Source organism: Pyrgilauda ruficollis, unplaced genomic scaffold (assembly GCF_017590135.1).
Source record: "Pyrgilauda ruficollis isolate IOZ18807 unplaced genomic scaffold, ASM1759013v1 scaffold10, whole genome shotgun sequence".
Classification (NCBI taxonomy): domain Eukaryota; kingdom Metazoa; phylum Chordata; class Aves; order Passeriformes; family Passeridae; genus Pyrgilauda; species Pyrgilauda ruficollis.
In genome coordinates, this window is record NW_024508101.1 from 14,405,754 (window position 1) to 14,426,736 (window position 20,983).

The window sequence follows — 20,983 nt, forward strand, 5'->3', positions numbered from 1 at the left end:
AATGGGTTTTTCCCGTGGGAAATTCAAACCACTAAATATGTGTAGCTGGGGGTGGGTTTTTTTTGTTTTTTCCTGCAAAAAATATCAATTTCCCTGCAAGGAGTCTCACTTCAGCTCGAAACATTTCATTGCATGGACTGGGGGTTTCCTTCTGGTTTTAAGTCAACATTTCCCCTCAAAATGTCACTCAGGGAAAGCTGCTTTTTTTTACAGCAAAAGTCTGTGATGACATTTTAAGTGGAGAAGAAAATTGCTGCTTCGTTTCAAAATGTCAACTTTGAGTGGGGTGGGCTTAGAGTTTTGTTGGTTTTTTTTGGTTGTTTTTTTGGTTTTTTTTTTTTTTTTTCATTCCAGTGTTTCCCAGGGGAAAAGCAAAATGGTTTCATTAGACTGAGTAACTGTTGCCCCCCCCCCCCCTAAATGTTTTCTTTTTTTTTTTTTTTTTTTTAACCTGTTTGCATTTTTGTAGTAGGGAAACTTTTGCCAAGAGAAGTTGAGCTCCAGTGGGATGCTTCCTTGGGAAGGGACAACCCTGCTGCATCCAAACCTGAGCCCTCTATGGCAAATTCTCTGCCACCAAACTCCAGTGAGGACCTGTGGGAGAGACTCCACTGCTGCTGGCTGGCCTTGCTTGCTGTGGGAAGGATTAACAGCACATCCAGGTTTTGAAGCTCTCCTCTTCTGCTTTCCCTCTGCCTTGTGCTCCTGCTTTTATTTCATACAGCTCTCCTCGAAAATTGCTTGTTCTAGATTAGGCTAGAGACTGGAGTTATCTTCCTTTTATTTATTAGGGTAATTATACCTAATGATTCACATGCTCGGGGAGAGTAATTGCTCCCAAATACAGCGCTGGCAGTGTTCTTACCCAGCCGGGGTGCAGTGATTCACAAACACATCTTTTGCTACAATTCATCAGCTGATGATCCCGTAATTGCTGACTTGGTTTGGAGCGGTTAGGGCGCGATCGCGGACCCGGCGCTGCCCTCCCGGTGCTGGGTTCCCTCCGCTGCTGCAGTCCCTGGGAGTGTCTCCTCCCTGCCACCCTAATGCCCGGCACCACTCGCTTCCTCTGTGGGTTTTGCTGGGGATTTTGGTTGGGCCAAGCCCCTCAAACTGCGGGATTTGTGCTTTTTAAAGAGTCACGGTGCCTAATCTGGCAAATTCCGTGGCACAGCCTGGCCGAGGGAAAGCCAGGGCTGTCCCCCTCCACAGTGGGAATGACCTCTCCATCCTCCCAAAAAGTGGCAGAGATGTGGTTTGACTCTCATCTCTTCACAGCTCTTGGAGCAGACGGGTGAGAGCCTTGGAAATACTGATGCGGAAACCCAAACCCCGCAGGTTTCGCACTGAAAGGAGTTTCTGTGTGGATGGATTCCCCCTTCCTTGGGGTCTGGCAGCCCTCTGCCTGCACTGCCCCGGGGAGGGGAGAGCCTTGCCTCGGGACTCCTGCCCATCCACCATTCAGCGTGGGCAGGGACATCCCACGAGGGAAGATGCGCAGAGTCCACCCCTCTGCACAGCTCCAGCCCCTGCAGAAACCTGGGCACTGGGGGTGGAGAAGGCTTCTGGGAGTGTTTTGTAGAGTGTGGGTGTTCCCAGTGCTACCCTGTGGCACGGAAAGGCAGCCTGAGGCTCGAAATTTCTCCTGCTGCCTTAAGGGGAGCCCAGGGTGATGGCTCTGGGGTGGCTCAGCCCCTCTGGAGCTGCTTAAGACAACACTGTAGTGCTCAGCTGGGCTGCTGGTTGGCTGTGCTGTCTTGGGCCAGCAAAAAGAGTTTTTCGGTGCTGTGTGGCAACCAGAGAGTGTATTGGTACTTTGTTGTGGGGGTTTTGTTGTTTGGATTTTTTTGCGGTGGGGTGTGTGTGTGTGTGTTGGTGTGAAGTTTTTATTTGTGTGGTTTGTTTTTTGTTTTGTTTTTGTTTTGTTTTTGTTTTTTTTTGGGTTTTTTTCGATTTTTTGGTTGGTTTTTTTTTTTTTTTTTTTTTCTTTTTTTAGCTAGAAGACCTTTCCCTTCTCGGTCTGGGCTGCACTGCATGAGCCTACACCCACCACCCATTCTCGCCTGCCCCAGGCACTGCTCCAGCTCTCCCATCCCGTGGATGCCAGAATCACTGCCAGGGTGTGAGCAGAAAGGCAGGAGGAGAGGAGGTGGCACAAACAGCCCTTTCTGCTGGCCACCACTTGGCTTCATCCCCAGCACTGCTTGGGTGGGCTCCCAGGGGAGCCTGCCCTGGTTGCCCCCCTCCCCTGAACATGGTGTTGTGCCAGTGCTGCTCTGTGAGCGTTCACTAGAGGAACAGCTCCCTGCTTTCCCACCACCCACATCCACCTCCTTACAGGAGGATCCACGCTTGTTCACCTTAGTGCCTGGCCCCCTGTCAAGAGCTCCTGCAGGCAGCCAGGAGCTGCTCCTAATGGGCTGCCAGGGGATTTGGGATCTGACAGCTGGGTGCTGACAGCTCTCTGCAACTGCTGGCTCCAGCTGCTGGGCCCTCCTCTCCCTGGTCAGATGGAGAAGGATGCTCTGACCTCCACAGGGAGGAGGCTGGCTCCCTTTTCTCCCTTCACCAGGTGTTTGTGATGGTGCTGGAGGGCTGTGGTACTCACTGCCTTGGTGGGGCTGGTAAAGCCTTGGGGACAATGGTGGTACAAGCAGAGGGATCCCATGCTGGAGGACTCCTGCAGGGTGATGCTGCCACATGGGCACTGTGAGGGGAGGAGGTGTGGGTGCTGCACAGAGCAAATCTTGTCGCAGCTCCTAGCAGGGAGTTGGGATGGGAGGCCCTTGTTAGCTGGGAGCAAGTGCTGACACCTCCTGGGGCTTCCTCTGCAGCGGCTCTGGGGCCTCCCAAGCTTTCTCCTGGCTGACACATCGCCTCTCTTCTCTGTTTGATGCAGGGCTCCTGTGTGTCCCCACAGACCCCATACAGGGGCTGGGGGGAATCCTGGGGCTCCCTGGGGTCCGGCTCCATCCCAGCGGGGGCCGTGGCAGCCCAGGCAGAGGGACTGTCCCGTCATCCTCCAGCACGGAGCATCTCCCAGCCTGCCGTCTTGTATGGCTTTTTATTCCTATGTGATTATACATCCCACTTCATATAGGGATTGAAGCCGTGCAGTACGCCGGGCTCCTGCGGCAGAGAGCAGCCCCTGTGCCACGGGAGCCGGCCTCGGAGGAGCCACCAGAGCTGTCCCTGGGCTGCTGGAGGGACTGCTGGCCTCAGCCTGGTCTCCGTCCTGCATCCCAGGCTCCCCAGCCCTCTTGGGATGGCAGGTGAGGGGTGCCAAGCTTTGGGGTGAGGCCAGCACAAGCCCACTCCTTGCATTGCACCCCATTGCAAGGGTGTGGGCCTGGTTCTGCACCAGGTCTGCTGTGGAGAGCCCCAGTGACTGCACTGGTGGGCTCATCCCTGGGGAATCTGCTGCTTTGGGACTATCCTGGGATATGCAGCATCTGTGTGCAGGCACTGCCAGCAGCACAGGGGAGGAAGAAGAGGATAAAGATGCTGAGGAATGGCCACGACAGCAAGGGCTGCCCCAGGCACGATGCTCTTCAAGGTTTCTCAAGAGGCCTCAGCCACTCTTTCAAGGTTTGTGTTATATCTGTCACATTAGCGAAAATGGTGAAAATTGTGGCTTGTGGAGGAGATGAAAGGCAGCCCCTTCCAATGCCTCCATAAAGGAAGGGCCCCATTAACACCTAGTGAATTATTGGCCATTAATCAGGCTCTGTGCAAAATAAAACCATCCACATTTATCATTATTGGATCCTTAATGAAGTGATAATGGGAATGCTGGGGAGCTGTGATATTAATGTCTTCTAAGAGGCAAGAGCAGAGCCAAGGGCGGCAGCCAAGATTTTTAATTTACTGCCAGAAGCTCGTGCTGTTAATAACGCTGTTACTTCTCCCGGCCGTTAGCACTGTTTGGCTGTGAGCTGCCGACTTAGGAGAGCAAATCAACCCGGAGCATACCCAGACTTTTTTCACCTGCTCCCCACACAGCATCCAAGCACATTTTTCCCAGCCAGTGTCCCCTGCCCACGTGTAGGGATATGGCCAGGGAGCTGCTGGCCATCTTCACCCACCTGACTCCCTCCTGAAGGCTGGCTGGTGCAGAAAGCTTTGCTTTTCTGATAAAAAGGGAAGGGACTGTGACCATCAAGCCCCCCAGTGTCTCTTACTGTCCTCACTCCCTCTGTGACTTTTCTCCTTAGGCACGAGCCCCCAGAGCCAGGGTGGCGTGGAGCTGGTGCCAGCACAGCCCACACACTGGGGTTGCTCCGTGTGACTGCAGCCACACTCTGGTGTCTTCATTTGCACAGCTTTACTCCCATGAGGCCAATATCCCATCCAGGACAGCATGGACAAGCTGCAAAGCCCTGCTCAGCTGTGGTGACTCACTTGAGTTCCCAATGGAAAGTCATTGCTCCTGCTAAGCCCTGCCAGCCCAGAGGCAAATCATTACCAGGCAGGTAAGTGATGTTCTCATGTCTTGAGATTTGTGTTATCTCACAAATCCTGCTAAACCTGGCCAGTGTGGCCCCATGTTGGCTCATGCATGGGGCCTTTTGACCTTTTGTGAAGGGACTGCAGGTCAGAGGGAGCTGGCCTTGGGCTGGAGCGATAGCAGACAATTCCCTGCTGAGCACTGTCCAGAGGAATAAGATGCTGCTTTGTCTGTGAGGGCTGAGCACGCTCCAATGCTCCTTTTGTCCCTAGGTAGAAGTTGCACAAGGTCCACCAAAGCAACCCCTTGGAAATGGAGCTTTGAGTTATCCAGGTAGAAGCATCGGAGAAGTATTTCTGTAGCCTGGGTGTTCTTGCTGAACCTCCCCCTGGCCTGTTATCTCCTCATTAGGAAAGAAAGGACAAGAACAAAAATCCATATATGGCAGCCAAGCAAAGGTAGATGGGAAATGCACTTCAAACAGCTCCATCCTTTCAACAAACCTTTTATTAGACTTCTCTCCTCCCCAACACACACTCTTTAATCATTATGAAAAGCCACCATTCAGGAAGAAAGGTCACTGCTCGGGCTACCTGGAGTAGGCATTTCCCAGGAGAAGCCAGCCAGCACTAGCCCAAGATCCTCTGGAATTGACTGGGAGGCACAAGCAGCAGCTCGAAGTCCAGGGTGGTGCTCAGCAGTGTGGCAGAGCTGTGGGCAGGGGTTAATGGTGGCCCTGTGGCAGTGTGCCCAGGCTGGCACACTGAACTCCTGCTGAAGTGACCCTTCTGCTAGGCACCCCAGCCCAAAAGCAGAGTCACTCTGCATTCCACTGGAGCAGAATGGCCCAGGGAGGGCTCAGCACGCTGTGGAGCCAGCTTCACCCACTTGTCCTGGCTGCAGGCCATACTTGTGGCTGTATCACTGCCCATGTTAGTGCCCCATGGAGTTGCCCTGCTGGGCACGAAGCAGGCGACCTGCCAGCGGCCTCTGGAGAAAAACACCCGGCACAAAGCAGCTTCTCCTGCACAACCACCCCCTGACATTACGGGGGCACAGCGAGCTCCGTAACGCTTGGCAGATTTTCCCCAGCAGATCTCGGAGCTGTTTGCCACTGTGAGCAAGTTCAGGCATGTTACAAAAGACCTTCAGACTCTGAGGACAAATGAGATGCGTGGATGAGTTTGACTCAGGCAAGACTGGGGTTTTGAAATTCCCAGGGTTGTGCCTTATTCTGAGCCTGGGCTGTAGCCCAGACAGTCCAGCTGCCAGCCTGGCATCGACACCAGGCCCCATGATGGTCCTGCTGATATGCCTACTTGTTAGATACTGGCTTCAAAACCAAAATAGGAGGTTTTGCATCCTCCTCAAAACCCCACCCTCTGATCCACCTTGAAGTGGGGTGCAGAACAACTGACTGTTCAGTGAGCCACCACAGGGTGTTGGCACTACGGTGTATTTATGTCACGAGATGAGATCAGCCGCACGGAGTAGGTCGGTCTGTCTGGAAAGAGTCTGAGTCAAGCGTGTCCTATTACATTAGAGCTGGTTTTTCAAAGGAGCTCAGCTCCCACTTAGGCTCTGTAACAAACAGACGGATATTCAAAAGGAGTTGGACGTGCTGGGTCATACTGGCTGCTGAGCTAAAGCCCTTTGAATATCCAGCCAAACCGTCGGTGTGCCTGTTGCTGCAGGCAAAGCCCTCCTGAAATCTAGCCCCACTGTGAGCTCCATGTCCTGGGAAACCAAGCTCATCCTGGCTCTCCCACATACCACACTGCAGTAGGTGACAAAAACGTGATAACCACTGTGTCCTTGTGCATGTAGGGGAGCAGCTCCCTGTCAGAGCACAGCTCTGGCAGATTTGCCCTTTGATCAGCTCAGCAGCATGGGTCAGGAGAGCTGAGCATGAAGGTTTCCTTGTCTTTTGTTCTGTGGAATTAGCAGAGTTAATCAGAATGACAGCGACTTCTGCCTCAGTGCAGAGGAAAGGTCAGTGGCTCAGGCTGGATGCACGACAGTTTTCTAGACAGTTGGAAAACAGCACCATGAAAGCTCATAGCATACATGCTGCTGGCACAGAGGTTCTCTCAACAGGGACCAGCAGGGAAGATGTCACTGTGGAGGGAAGGAGGCTGGAGGAGGACTCCACACAGCTGGCTTGTCACTGCACTTCATTCATCCCCATCCTTACACTGTACAGTGAAGGTATGTCATCCTCTTTGTCACTGTGCACTGCTTGTGTCACCCAGCCAGTATCAAGAACTTCTCTCTGCCAACGTGCTTCCTAGCCACACTCCTGGGTGTGCATCCTGCTGGGCCTGGTCTCTGTCATCTCAGTGCCCTGGTGTGGGAAGAGCTGTAGAGCACTGTGCCGGCATGTGGAGCAGGTGCTGGGTGTGCCCTTCCCACCACATCCCCCCAGCAGCTCCATGCTTCAGGTGAGCAGGCCTTGCTCTTACTGCTTTTACATCCTTCAGTCACTGTAATTTGCTCCAGTGGACCCCTAAAACCCCACTGCTGAGCTGCTCTTGAGCTGGGGGCACTGGAGGTGCAACAGCATAGCAAGGGGTCTCTGTGGTAGCCCTGCCATGGCCTCAGCTTCCCATCTCTTAAATTAACTATATCTGAAGCAAGCCTTAAATCCAGTCTTCTTGTCTGTAATGTGACCTCTTACCTTCCTCTGATCCCACCAATTACAAGTGCTTGTTTTTTGCTGTGGATGTCCACTCGTGTCTAATTAGTGGATTCTTTCTGTCAAAGACACTAGCAGCCTCAACAGTGAGCCCTAATTTAAGTAGTTAGCATTTGTCCACAACATTGGTGCTTTAATTTACTCCTGCTCCTAATTAAGTGCATCTGGGTGTCTGCAGAGGGAGCTATCATGATTTTTCCACAGCTCTAATTAAAATGGCCTGGATGTCCATGACGTTGGTGCCTGTCAAGCCTGTCACCAGGAGGTGATGCCCACCTTGGAACTGGCTGAAGAACGTGTAGGAGTCATTGTTCCTGAGGAAGGCCTCCACATCCAGGCCCTCCTGCAGCGCCTCAGCCACCAGCCCTGGGCTGCAGAATGCTCCTGCTGCCTCCGTTGGCCCATCCTGTCCATCTGTTCCCCCACTGAGGAAGAGGATCTCACACCTCCCCTGGGGGCTGCTGGCTCCTGTGGCCTGAGCCTTGTGCAGCCCCAGCCCCACACGCAGGGCCAGCTCCTGGTTTCTGCCTCCCTTGCCAGTTCCCTGGAGCTGCACCGTGGTTTCTCCACCAGCCAGGATGCAGACCGGTCTGTCGGGCCCTAACCCTCGCAGGGCCTGTAGAAACTCGTCCAGGTCCAAACCTGGGATCTGTAGCTCTGCTGCCAGCTGCAGGACATTGCCCCTCAGCTGGTCACCCAGGGGCCCTTCTCCGAGGCTGGCGAAGCCCAGGCAGACCAGCTGGATCAGCTGGCAGTACAGTGTGGCAACACGGCCGACCTCCCCACGGACTGCTGCACTCAGGAGCAGAGCTGCATAGCCCAGCCCCTCAGCCTGGCATCTGGCCTCTTCCAAAGCCACTGTGTTGGACCCAAGGATGATGTTGGAAACGTGGGAGTAGTTTTCTGGAGCAGTGGGCTTGGTGGGAGAGCTGGAGAGGACCATTTCCACTGACTTGGGCAGGTCGTGCAGCAGGTTGTATTTGGTGAGTATCTGAAGACAGTCTTGGACACTGTGGGAGCTGGCAGCAGTGGGCCCACTCGCTATGATGTCCAGGGGGTCACCTATCACGTCAGACAGGATGAGACTCACCACCTATGGAAAGAAATGCCCACAGATTATTGCAGGTGACCACAAAAGAACCCTGGCATAAGCACTGCTCTGAGTGCCATCCCCACACCAAAGCAGATGGAAACAGGATAGGTCTTCACCCATTTTTATTTTATGGCCCAGTGAGTGTCACCTTGCCCTTCTCAAACCCACAGATTTACAGTCCCCTTTGAAGCTGGACTATCATGCTGGAAGATGTAACCTTTGACACTGCACTTGTCAGGCCCAACCTAGTGTGAGTTCAGCAATGGGATGTGCTGAGAATAGTCCCCAGGGGAGCCAAGGGTCAGAGCCAGCCTTGAAAGCACTGTGCTGAAGCACCAACACTTGGAAGTGCCTGCTGGGTGTGGGCTGGGATCTGCAGAGTGGCATGATGGGATGGCTGATGTTTCCCAAGTCTGAATTCCCACTCTCCCAGCTCTGTCTCCCTGAGAGTTTCGGTCCAAAGCGAAATCACAGCCAGAGAGCCCCAAAACAGTGTGCAAAGTTGTTCACTCAGTATGGACAAAAACCCTGCAAGTTGTTTAAATCTCTGTTTTGAGGGTAGATGGGTGATCTCTGGGCAAACAGGGGCTTTCCCTTGGTTACCCGTGCAGGATGTGCCAGCTGGGCCAGTCCTCCACCCTTCAGCACGGATAGAGTCTTCCGGACAATGTTCAGCTCCTGTATGGCAGCTCCTCGGGAAGCCAGCATCTTTGTGAGTTTCTCCTTCTCCTCAAGGAGGATGGGAGGGATGGGAGCAGGCAGTAGGGCTGATCCACCCCCTAGGATGCAGAAGAGATGGCAAGGACATCATGATAGCAGGAGAAGGAGGACGAAGGAGAGCAAGGCTTTAGCCTTTTCCCTCACCAGCGTCTGGAGGGAAGGCAGAGGTGATTGGGGACCTAAGCTAACATCTCTGGAGAATTTACTGCTGTCCTGTACTCTCTGCAGTCAGCTACACTTCACCCAGGCAGTGTGAGCCTGGCTGGATGGGGGCACCAGCAGCCTGCAGTGTGGTGGGCATGACAGAAGAGGGCCAGCAGCTACCCTCACCTCTGCAGGGCTACAGCTGGGTCCTCACACTGACATTCAGGGGTTACCTGGGTGGGTGAGCAGGGAGCATGGCCTCCACAGCTCACACAGCAGCCAGTGCTGTGCACATGGGGACACTGCCTGCTTTGGTGGCTCCATTTATTCAGGACACTGTGTAAAAACACTGTCTAGGGATGCAGCAAGATTGGAAGCTGCTGAACTGCACTCATCTAGATCTGGGAGGAAAGAAAAAGGGGGACAGTAATGCAAAGGACAAAGCACATGCTGAGTCCAGGGTGATAGCTTCGCTGATGGGAATTCTGTCTGATACAAGCAGGCATTGGAAATGTGGAAAAGAAGGCAAGGTCCTAATGGAAAACTGGAATGGATGGGAAATACAGAGGAGAAAAGAACAAGGTCTGTGCACAGAGTGAACGTGCACAGAAGTACAGCTGAATGCTACTGTCAAAATGCAAAGCCTGCTCAGAGGTTTGAGACAAATCAGCATCAATAAAACATGATGAGCAAGAAAAACAAATGCAAATGCCTGTGTTTCAGTCAATAGCCAGGGATCTAGCTGAGAGGCAGGAGCAGTTGGGGACCGGCTGCTGTGTGGGAGTGCACATGCATAGGTAGTCACAGCCACGGGGAGATCCTGTACAGGCTCCCTGAAAGGCTGAGGAGTCTCTTGGATATCCCTGTAGCCAAAAGACAGGAGGAAGCCCAGGGGAATCCCCAGAAAGCACAGCTAGCTTCCAGTCACTTGGGTGTTTGCCTAATGGCACTGCTCTCTCTGTACTGGATCAGGCTTCAGCATCCACAGAGGAATAAACACTGAGCAGAGGAGAACAAGGCCTTTCTGCAGAGCTGCTCCAAGCCCCTGAATGCTTTTGCCCTGTGACATCCACTGAGCTCAGGATGAGGTGATGTCACTGCATCCCTCTGATGCATCATCTTACACAGCCCTGGATCTGGGGACAGCCTGGGGGCCACCAGCCAAGCCCTAGGGGTGTGCAGGGCTGCCCCTGCATGGCATGCAGCTTACTGTGTGATACCTGGAAGCCTCATTTCCACTAGCTGGGAAGGTGCCAAGCCCTGGGAAAGGTCAGTCCCAGATCTCAGCTTGCAGACTCGCACTCCTGCACAAATGCAGAGCATGCAAATCTACCAAGTGCTTGCTTCCCCAAGTCTGTGTCCCCAAATGTAAGGAGGGGGCAGGAAGAACGTGTCTCCTTGCCAAGAGGTGAGAACAGCTGCCAGGCTGTGCCCAGAGGTGCCACTTCACTGTGGTGGCACAACTGCAGGACCCAGCCTGTGCAGCTCAGCCTCTTTCCAGTGCTGGGAGGCAGTGTGTCCACTGCAGCAGCAGGAAGCCCTGTGCTCTCTCTTGCTGCTTGCCTGGAGAAAGGATGGCAGAAGGGAGAGGAAAAATCAAAGGTGCAAGTGTCCTTGCTGAAGGGGCTGGCACAGCACAGCACTCCGTTGCTGCAGGGTCAGGGGTAGGCAGGCAGCTAGGGCCCTCAGCAGATCCCATTCCCTGGGATCCCCACACTACCTGAGATGAGCACAAGGAGCAGGTCATCTGCAGTCAGACCCTCAGCCAGCTCCTGGATGGCAACAGCTCCCTTCAGAGTCTCTGCATCTGGGAGGTTGTTCTTGGCACCTTCGATGACCTGGATTCTGCTGTGTGGCTTCAGCAGCATCTCCCTGGTGAGGTAAGAGAGGCAATTCCACCATGGATCTGTGCACCCACACAGGCAGCAGGCTGTCACCTGCAGGTGCCTGGTGTACCAGTGGCATACAGTGAGTGATCACGACAGGCAGATGGCCTTTGCTGAGCGCCTCTTCCCCACAGCCAGAGAGGCAGCACATCCAGCACAAGAGGGGGGCTGCGCCACTGGTGTCACTTGGATGTGATGGTTGTTGAAGATGAGAGTGGTGGGGTGGATGGGGTGGGCAACAGAGCAAGGGCAGCTCAAAAGGACTTAAGGTGTTCATAGCAACATCCCACAGAGGGAAAATCTGGCAGCCTACACCCCTCCTTCCTGCTCCCCAAAATTGTTCAGAAACAGTCCTTACTGCATTCCTGCTCGCTGCAGGCTCTCCTGGATCCCCAGTGGCACATTGATAATCCCCCGAGTGAGGTGGTCTCCCAGGATCTCTTCTGCTGCTGCAGCCATCCCCAGCACAGCTTTTCCAAAACCCACCAGGTACAGGTCCCTCTTCACTGGAAAGGCCTGGCCCTTCACCAGCAGCTGAGGGCACCCATCTCCCTGGAGCTTCAGAGCCCTCCTCAGCATGGGAGCTGGGCGCACGGTGCCCAGAGCGCCACGGAACAGGGACAGTGCGTGCTCCCGGAGGGACATGGTGCACAGGCTGCCACGGCTGAGCCACTCTGCCTCCTGGGGTGGGCTTCTGCACTCCCTGCCAGCACTGGCAACGCCTCAAGGGCTGAAACAGCCAGCAGCCTCCAACCTGCAAGGAAAAGTGAACATTTTTGCTAGTAGAAGAGACAGGGCTGTCACAGAAAGAACAGAGAGGTCAAAACATGAACCGTGGAACTCTAGCTCCTGTTTCCCCTAGATTAAGGTGCCATACGAGCAGCATTTTCTAACTTTTCCCCAGGCAGGAGGAAGGGAAGGACAGTGTCACATTCAAACTATCTGTCAGCTTGTGATTCCCCTGCAATCTCATCACCTCCTGCAGGGAAGGTGAGCTCTCCCAGCCAGCTTCTCCATCACTGTAGATTTGCCACTGGCAAGCCATCATTTCTATTTGCTTAGTGTTTGACACCTTTCCAAACTGTGGAAGCTGCTCTCTGTCCTGGAGAGAGCAGGGCATTTGGGTGGAACAGCTTTTCACTACATTAACTCCCTTCCCCATGCTAGCCAAATGCTGATCTCATCCTCTGGCTGTGCATTGCCCCATGTGTCCCTGCAGCATCAGACACGGATGGAAGAGAAACAACAGCCTTGCTGGCTGCCTCATCCCTTGCTCCTGGTGGCCACAGAGAGACCAGTAATGAGGTTTCCTCACCAAACAGCAAATTAACACAAGGCTTAATTTACCTTTCTCTTTTATTCCTCATTATCCATTAAAATCACATTTAGAGCCCAAATAAGAGTTCATATCCAGGCAAAGTGTCTGTGAAAGCCGTGTCTGTGAAAGCCCATTTGAGCTGCTCTCCACTGAGCATTAGCATTATCTGCAACAGATCTGTGCATGGACCGAAAGATCTCAGCTGCTCAAGGGCAGATACTTGTCTTGACAGAGGAAAGGTGGCCCCTGCCAGCATACACACATCTATTCCCTCCCAGCATTTCTCCTTCCTTCTGTTAACTGGCAGCAAGTTCACTGCTGGTTTCTGAGGATCAAAGATCCTTGTGATCTGCATCTCTCCTGCTCATGGCATTTAAGGCAGGGTGCCAGGAGGCTGAAGCAGCCAGGGCAACACACTTGATCACAGAGCCATTGAAATTCCCTGAGAGTTAATCCTCTCTCAAGTAAGTGGATGTGTTTTGTGCAAGGGCTTTTTTAGGAGAGCTCAGGAGTCCAGAGGTCTCTCTTTGTCCTGACACTCCCTAGCATTGCAAGGTGTTAATCATTAAGCTGGACAAGCTTTTCAACAGCTTCTGTGGGTCTAAATCTGCCTTATTTTGCTGCAGGGACCCAAAAGATCTACACAAAAATCCTCTACACACCTTCTCAGGCATTGAACTTGAGCACACTCTGAAATCTCAGGACAAGGGACTTGTAGGTAAGGCTATACAGAGAATCAAAAGTTTGTCAGAGAAAGAACCCCAAGAATCACTGAAGTGGGAAAAGACCCTTAAGAACAAGGCTAGCAGTAAACGATTCATTGCTTAGGAGAACAGATTTTAAAGCCAAAAGCCAAGGCAGATTAACTACCTATGTGCACTCCCTTTAGGTGCTGGTCAGAAGCACTGGCTTTTCAACCACGAGGAGACAGAACAAAAGACAGGGTGCCCTGACCACTTTGTTACTAGACTCTTAAACTTCATGGCAGCTGATGCTGCCAGCAGTTGAAACCACTGACCCCACTTCAGTGAGGGCCAGAGTAACTGTGCTGACCGCAGTGAAGTCAGCCCTGCACCTCTCAGGAACTGAGATAAGCATCTCTGCTCCCAGCAGGTCTCTGACTCACCTGGCCCTGGGCACAGTGCAATCAGAGGAAGGTGCTACAAAGCAGAGGTGCATCACACCCCAGGTCACCTCGTCTGAGCTGCAATACAGAGTCTGCAGGAATGGCTGGAGAAGAGAAGCTTAAAGGGAGCCAGGGGAGTTTAAGAAAATAAAGCCCAAAGTTTTGAACAGCCTTTGTCTCTGCCTTGATGTTTCTGTGCACGGCTGACCCTGAAGCCCCGGGAAATTGAGCACAAGCAGACCTGCAAGAGTGGCTCCTGTCACACGTGCCCTCCTGGCAGCCCCGACCAGCTCCAGCTCCAGACACGACACAGCAGGCCTGAGTTCTTTAAAGGCAATCCTCTCCTACTGGAGGTGGAAAAACGAAATGCCAGCTTAATTCATCTGGCACTTGTGTACATACTGCTAATGCTTACTCTGGAAAGCATTTCAGTACAATAGCAGGCATGTAATCTGTTTTCTGCACTCTGAACTCAGATTATATTTTAACCATGGAGGCCTGATCCAGAGTCTGTGGAAGTCAGCAAGCGCCTTTCTATTGCATCTCAGGATTTTGGGGTTCACTGCCTGGCACTGATCTCAGAGCACAGGTGTAAAGGCAGAGTAAACACAGTGTAAAACCCCCTTGCAGTCAGAGGTTCTCCAACTTTATACCAGTGCAACAGAGAGCTGAATTTGGCACAGATCCATTTGCTCTGGATGTCTCAGTGTGTGACTCTGCTCCTTGTCAGCTCTGATTAGACACACAGGCTCACTGGAGACTCCCCTTGGAATGGGGGTGCTGCTAATGATACCACAAATCCCTTTTTATGTAATTTATTTATACAGTCTCAGGCACTGGGTACCAAATGTCATCAGGGAACAGCTATAAATCAGTGCTATGAAATCCACTGTAGATATTAACAAAAAATAAAACTCCTACTCATTTTACTAAGGCTTTAAAAACAAGATCAAGAGAACTGAATATCACCCCAAAACACAGGCAGTTGTGGAAAGAAAAATAACCCAAATGGCAGCTCTCAGGTTCCCTCCCCAGATGGTGGGTTTAGAAGTGGTGTAATTGCCTGTTAACTGCTACATATTGCACAAGGGGAAATTACACCCTCACATCCCTGCGTTTTCCTCTTCCCACTGCTGGCTGTGAGGAATCTGGGCTGGGAGAAGGGGCTGATGATGTGACTCATATTACTTCATGCACTAATCTTAGTTTCTCAGGAAAATCACTGAAGGATGAATGAGCCCTCTTCTATATGGATATAAGGTGACAAGCTATAGGCATGAGTGAGGTTCAGGTTTCACACCTTCCCTTTGTCCCTGGCTGGGATAATTTGGAGTTGGGATACAGACAGACTTTTGAAAAGTTTCCTGTAAGTTCATATTAAGCTTGGGATGAAAATGATGCTAAGAATTGCCTGTTCCAAAGAGAGCTGGAGGATTGTAAGGGGTTTAGATTAATCCCCTTTAAATGAAAACTTCCTCAGCTTTCATTCAAGAATAATCTACACACTTATAATAATCTACACACACCATTATAAGCCCTTTCTTCAGAGGGCTCCTCCTAAGCCTGTAGAAATTTCCACTGTTAGCTCTCACACCAAAATGCAGCAAAACCCCAGCTTCTCATTTTCACCTTCTCTGGGAAAGAGGGAGGGGAAGGAGCTGGACTGTGATAAAATACAGGCAAAACGCTCGTTTGCATTACCTTTCATTAACTTTTTAATTAAAGCAATTCTACAGGCAAGGAGCCAAAGTCAGAGGGAGACAGAAAGAATCCAGCAGTAGGGGCAGAAATGTGGTAAAGCTGCCAAGTAAATTGGACAGTGGCAAGAGACCAAAAACATGGACATTGCAGGGCAGAGTCTGAGCCATAAACTTGGAGGCACACTGGGGAAGAAAACAGTGAGCAAATGAGCTGGCCATGCCCATGCAGTGAGAAAAATGAGCCAGCACCTCACTCCATGGCAGGTACTTGAAAGCTAGAAAAATACTCCTTTCCAGGGGCCAGTCTGCCATCACTGGGCAGAGCTGAGCTGTTCCAGGTGCTGCGGTTGGAGCTTTGTTCAAGGATTTGCATCTTGGGCTTGTGGTTTTTTTGAAGTTGGGGCAATTGAGCTTATTGCAGGCCAACCCAACCACCCAACCACACACACATCCTGAGCATTCAGGTGCTGTGAGATCAGAGGATGCTGTGCCAGAATGCATGATTTAACTGAGAACTTCAGGGATCTAAGTTACTTTAGCTTCAATGCTGTCAGGATGCCTCTGGATTTCCTCCAGGACTGGTGGCTGGCCCACCTTGTACAGGGTCAACTTCAAAATCCACAAGGGGCTAGGAAAATATTTGAGATAGCACTGGATCAAACCCCAGTTGTTGGAGGATAATTTTGAGCTCAAGCTCTAAGAGACAGATTACAGTAGTAAACTCCCAGACACTGCAAGTTTTAGCAGTGTCTCTTGCTCCTCGTTTTTCTTGCTGCGTGACTTTTTTCTGGCCTCTCAGCATGTAAATTACTGACAGACTCACCAAGGCTCCCTGCTTCCATTTCTCCTGCATCACCAGGGGAATTTACCTATGAAGTACAACAAAGTGGAGATTTTACTGCCTTAAACTCCCCCGTTCCCACTTACTGACACATCTCCTCTATCATTTGATATATCAGCTTTAATTCGCCTGGTGAGCCCTGCTCAAACCCAAGCTTGCTGCTCCACATGGTCCCAAAAGCATTACAAGAAAATTTTCCAGGAGATGCACTAAACCCAGGAGGGAAACAATGCACTGAAGGGTTGTTCCAAGTGACTATTCTGGGAGGATTAGATGGGGGATTTTTCAAGACTAATCTCTTTAAATGAAAATTTCAGAATTTGATTAATTTTTAAATCTGCACATGGATTTGCATAAAATTACTGCACTGCCTCATTCACATTTAGCAAAAGAGAAAATGTCTGCAGCAGGGCAGCTATGGAGGGTCCAGTGCACGAGTGGGTGTGCAGGGACAGGGTGAGGGGCCCTTTGTCCCCCTCACTGCAGTGCTCCTGCATCCATAAGTGGGAAAAAGTATGGGGTGGTCAGCAGCAGTATGATGAGACCAGAGGGTTTGCCAGGCAGGCAAGGGAGAAAGTAGGATGGAGCCTGGATACCTTTGTTTTAAGAATATGCTGAGCTCTGGGAAACCCAGGAGTCCTAGTTTCCAGTACATGGCTTTCTATATGTTGCTTGGAAAGGAAATATGTTGCTCTCGTGACTGATTTACTCACCAGGAAAGTGTCAACAGGGTCTCTTTGCCTTTGATGGGGAATGTGGCTTAAGGCCAAACACAGGGAAGATAAGTGTTCTATTCAGCATTTTATATATATAGATCAGTATCATTAGCAAAAAAAAATTAACTGGATTTGACATATGCATCTTACTAGTTTTTCTAGGTCACACTCCCTTCACTCCCTATATACCTTTTGGAAATGATTTTCCCATGCTCTGGGGATTGCAAGGAAGAAAAAATTTTCACTAAAAATTCTTCTGTAGCTCAACACAGAACACTACTACCCTGAAGCCAAGCCCATGCCAAGTCTACTTCCTTTCATGCTGTAATTTCTCAAGCTCCCTATTCTGAGTCAACTTGCCATCAAAGATGAGAGTCATTTAAAATCCAGGGAAGGATCACAGTATTCTAGAGAAGATGAAAAGCTGCGAGCCTTGAGGACTGGAATAGTAGAAAGGGGTTGAAATACAGTGCTGCGAAATGCAAGGTCATGGTCTCTGGGATTAATAGCAGAAAATTATGAGCTCCTCAGCTGGAAATAACATAAGAGGAGAAAGAGCCAGGAATCTTAATCAGTCACAGGATGACAATTACAGCTGCCCTCTGGGCTGAGACAAGAGGCTGTGGGGAACGTGGAAAGCAGCAGATGTGAACTGCCTGGACTGTGCTGAGGTTTTTGACATCATTCCTGTGAGCACGCTGGAGGGTGGGTGGGCAGTCACAGCCAGCCCCTCTGGAAAGCAGCCTGACCACGGGCTCAGAGGGCAGAAAGCAGTGGCTCGGGGTCCAGCTGACATCTGCTAATCCACAGGGACTCTGCTAGTGTTTGTGCTGCCCCACGGCTTCATTAGTGACCCGAGAGTAGCACAGAGAGCTCAGTTTGGGGGAACTGCTGATGGAGGCACCTTCCAGAGGAACCGTGATAAACTCAAGGTGGGGGCCCACAGAAACCTCAGGACACTCAGTAGGGAGAAGTGTGAATTTCTGCTGCTGAGCAAGCACAAGTCCCTGTATTGTGCAGGTTCCAGTGGTATCTAATACAGAAATGCATAGGTAGAATAACTGCATTTGATCGATATTACTCAAGCAGCAATTAAACGTTTTTTCCATTAACTAATTTTGCAGGGGCATTATCCATAATTCCTACTTAATATGACATTTTTCTGGGAGATCCAATTATCCTGCCAGCTAAATTCCAGCTTGGTATAAACTGACAAACTAAGTTCCAACGATTAGGAAGAAAGGCAGAAGAATAAAAAGGAAGTGACAAAATATCAAATCAACAACCCACGGTGTTATACAACTCTAAAACTTAGCTAAGTATTGTAGGTGTTTTGAAGTAAATTGTCTTATGATGTTATTGGTGAGTCACCTCCGGGCCCGCAGGAGATAATCCAGGCTCTGATCCTGCAATTTAGAGTGTGCAGGAGGCACGACATTCCCAGCTTTTCTAAAACCTCTTATCACACAAAAATAAATCAGTTGTGGGTTTTGAAGTGGCCTAACAAAGGGGCGGCTGACCCCGAGACCCTCGGGAGGAATGAGGGCGTGTTTTGGTATCCTGGATTCCCATGTGAAAGTCTTGACTTTGTTTCAAAGTAATAAAGGTAAATCATTGTGAGGAGCCAAACCCACAGCAGTGTGAAAGGATGAGATCACCAAACATGTTAACAGGGAGCTCCAGCAAGCAAACAGCAAGGGCAAGGAGAAAAGAAATAATTAACTAAATCAGACAAAAATAAATGCACGCAAAATAATTCAGCCTGTTTGAAGGACGTGCAGAGCTTTAACAGTCCTTGGACTTGCTGAGGTTTGACCACAGGAGGGCAACAGGATCCAAAAGCAAAATCAAACTCTATTCTGGACACCTTGAAAGGAAATGCAATTAACGTTCAGGAAGGCATCTACAGTTTGTTTTTTTCTTTTGATTGTGTTTCTGGGGGACTGAAATGACAAGATCTCCTGGTTTCTAAATTTAAAATAGCAGAAAACTTTGTGGGGTGAGATTCTCACAGCTACTCATACTCCAGCTTTTTAAGGTAAGAAATACACAAAAACATGCACACTGAGCCTGTCATCAGGATGTGTGACAGACAAAAGCAGTTCCAAGGTGTGTGCAGTGCAGCAGCATCCTCAAAAGCCACGCTGTGTTTCTCAAAGGTTTAGGTGTGTGCTGCCCACCTTTACCTGGGAGCCTGCGTGGGGTAGGAGCGTGGTGCTACAGCTGTGGCGCTGCTGTAGCATTGCCAACAAGTTTTTAGAGGAATAAAGATTACTGGGAAATAAAAAGGTGCAATAGATGGACTGAAAGTAAGAGGGAAGGGTGAGAAAGTGATCACAGCGCATTTCAAAGGAGGGGAGCTGACTGGTGCTCCCTGCTCGGCTGGGCTGCCCTGAGGCTGTTCCTGCCGGGCTCTGCCAGGTGCCTGCACAGCACAAAATCAGCTGTGGTGGAAATGAACCTTGAGGCATCGAGGCTGTGGTAAATAGGTATGATTCGTGCTGACAAAATTGAAACAGCAATCAATATTGATACAGTAATTAATATTTGGAAATCATAAAACAGTTAAAGGTGTAATGCCAAGAAAGAAAGGGAGAGGAGGGGTTCTCCCCCCTTCTCCTGCAGATGTTCAGAACAGGAAGAAGCAAGAGATAACTATTACTAAATTTAGTTGGAAGAGAGGAGAATTTGGTTGGACATCCAGGAAAATGTTAATTATATGAGATTTATTGCTTCAATGTTAGAACACAATATTGGCTCATACTATACCAGCTTGGTGCACATGTGTAATCCAAAAGGTGAATAAAAGGACAGCGAGGAAGAGGAGAGGCCTTCCTCAAAGAAGACCCCCAAAGAGTGGCGTGACCCCCTAAAAGAATGGTGGAGCATGCGTGGTAAAGGTGATGATGAGGGTGGAGATACAAGCGTGAGGTATTGAAAATGGGAGGAGATGGTGATGACATACAGCATAAAAAAGGGAATTTTGGTTTGTCAAGCTTGTATGTGAGGTGATGGGGCCCAAAAGCCCTGCACTCCATACCCCCCATAGTTATTTTTGCTTATGCGCTATTATCAGAACCAAATTATTCCTCATTTTAACCAAATTATATTGTCAATATTTCGAGTGTATTCAATTTTATACATATTAAGCTACTTAATTAAAATTGCTGTTACATTTAATTTTGCTTGGGGTTTTTTTCGATTGGATAATGGGGCAAATATAACAAGTCCAACCGATGACCCAACACCACCGTGTCACTCAGACTCACTGAGTGCCACAGCCAACCTTTCCTTGAACACCCCCAGGGACAGTGACCCCACATCTCCCCGAGCAGCCAGTTCCAACGCCTTAGCACCCTTCCTATGAAGAAATTCTCCCTGATGTCCAACCTAAACCTCCCCGGCACATATTGAGGCTGTGTCGTCAGTGGTGAGCTGGCCAAGCCCCGCCCGGCTACAACCTCCTTTGGGGAGCTCCAGAGGGCGGTCCGCTCACCCCTGAGCCTCCTTTTCTGCAGGGCGAACACCCGCAGCCGCTCCTGACAGGACTTGTGCTCCACGCCCTTCCCCAGCTCTGCCGCCCTTCTCTGGACCTGCTCCAATACTTCCATATCCTTCCTGAACTGAGGGGCCCAGCACTGGACGCAGCACTCAAAGTGTGCCCTCACAGTGCCCAGGACAGGGAGACAGTCAGCGCCCTGCTCCTGCTGGCCACAGGCCAGGCGCCGCTGGCCCTCCAGGCCACCCGGGCACGCCTGGGCTCATGTTCAGCCAGCTGCCAACCAGCGCATTTCTCTCCGATTTCCACGGGAAACTCCGAAAAACGCCTTCAATCGACACAAAGTGGGGACTGTCCCGCAGGGGGGGAGGCTGTCCCGCGCTTCCCGCGGCCCCTCACGGCCTGCACCACCGCAGCCCGCCCGCCCTGCCCGCACCGGAACTGACGCGCTCCCGCCGGCGCGAAGCCATTGCCCGTTCTACGGGATGACGTCATGCCCTCAACCCGGCCCCCTACGCCTCCATAGGCACGGACGGGCGGGTGCGTAAAGAACTGATAATGAACCCCGGCCCCGCCACAGCCGCCCGGCCCTGCCCTGCGCGGCCCCTTTCCACCTCGGGTCCCGGGAGCGGCGGGGACGGTGACAGATGCTGACAATCACGGCGGATCTAGAGCGCGCAGGCCTTTCTGCTCTTCCTGACACACTCAATATGGCCGCCGGACACCCCGCCCTCCCCATCCCAGCAGCCCCTGCGCAGGCGCGGGGCCCCCCCCCCGCTCCCAGGGTGTCCCGCGCGG

General features: G+C 51.2%; 1 protein-coding gene across 1 annotated transcript; it reads right to left on the reverse strand.

Annotated features, from left to right (window-relative positions):
* Positions 1-4,944: 4,944 nt before the first annotated feature.
* On the reverse strand, positions 4,945-20,877 carry GLYCTK (glycerate kinase). The gene is made up of 5 exons (XM_041460926.1): positions 20,800-20,877; positions 11,344-11,739; positions 10,820-10,971; positions 8,839-9,014; positions 4,945-8,235 (listed from the first exon to the last, which is right to left on the reverse strand). Exons 2-5 carry the CDS (start codon positions 11,628-11,630, stop codon positions 7,330-7,332), a joined length of 1,521 nt encoding a protein of 506 aa, XP_041316860.1. The 5' UTR covers positions 11,631-11,739; positions 20,800-20,877; the 3' UTR covers positions 4,945-7,329.
* Between the last annotated feature and the right edge of the window lie 106 nt (positions 20,878-20,983).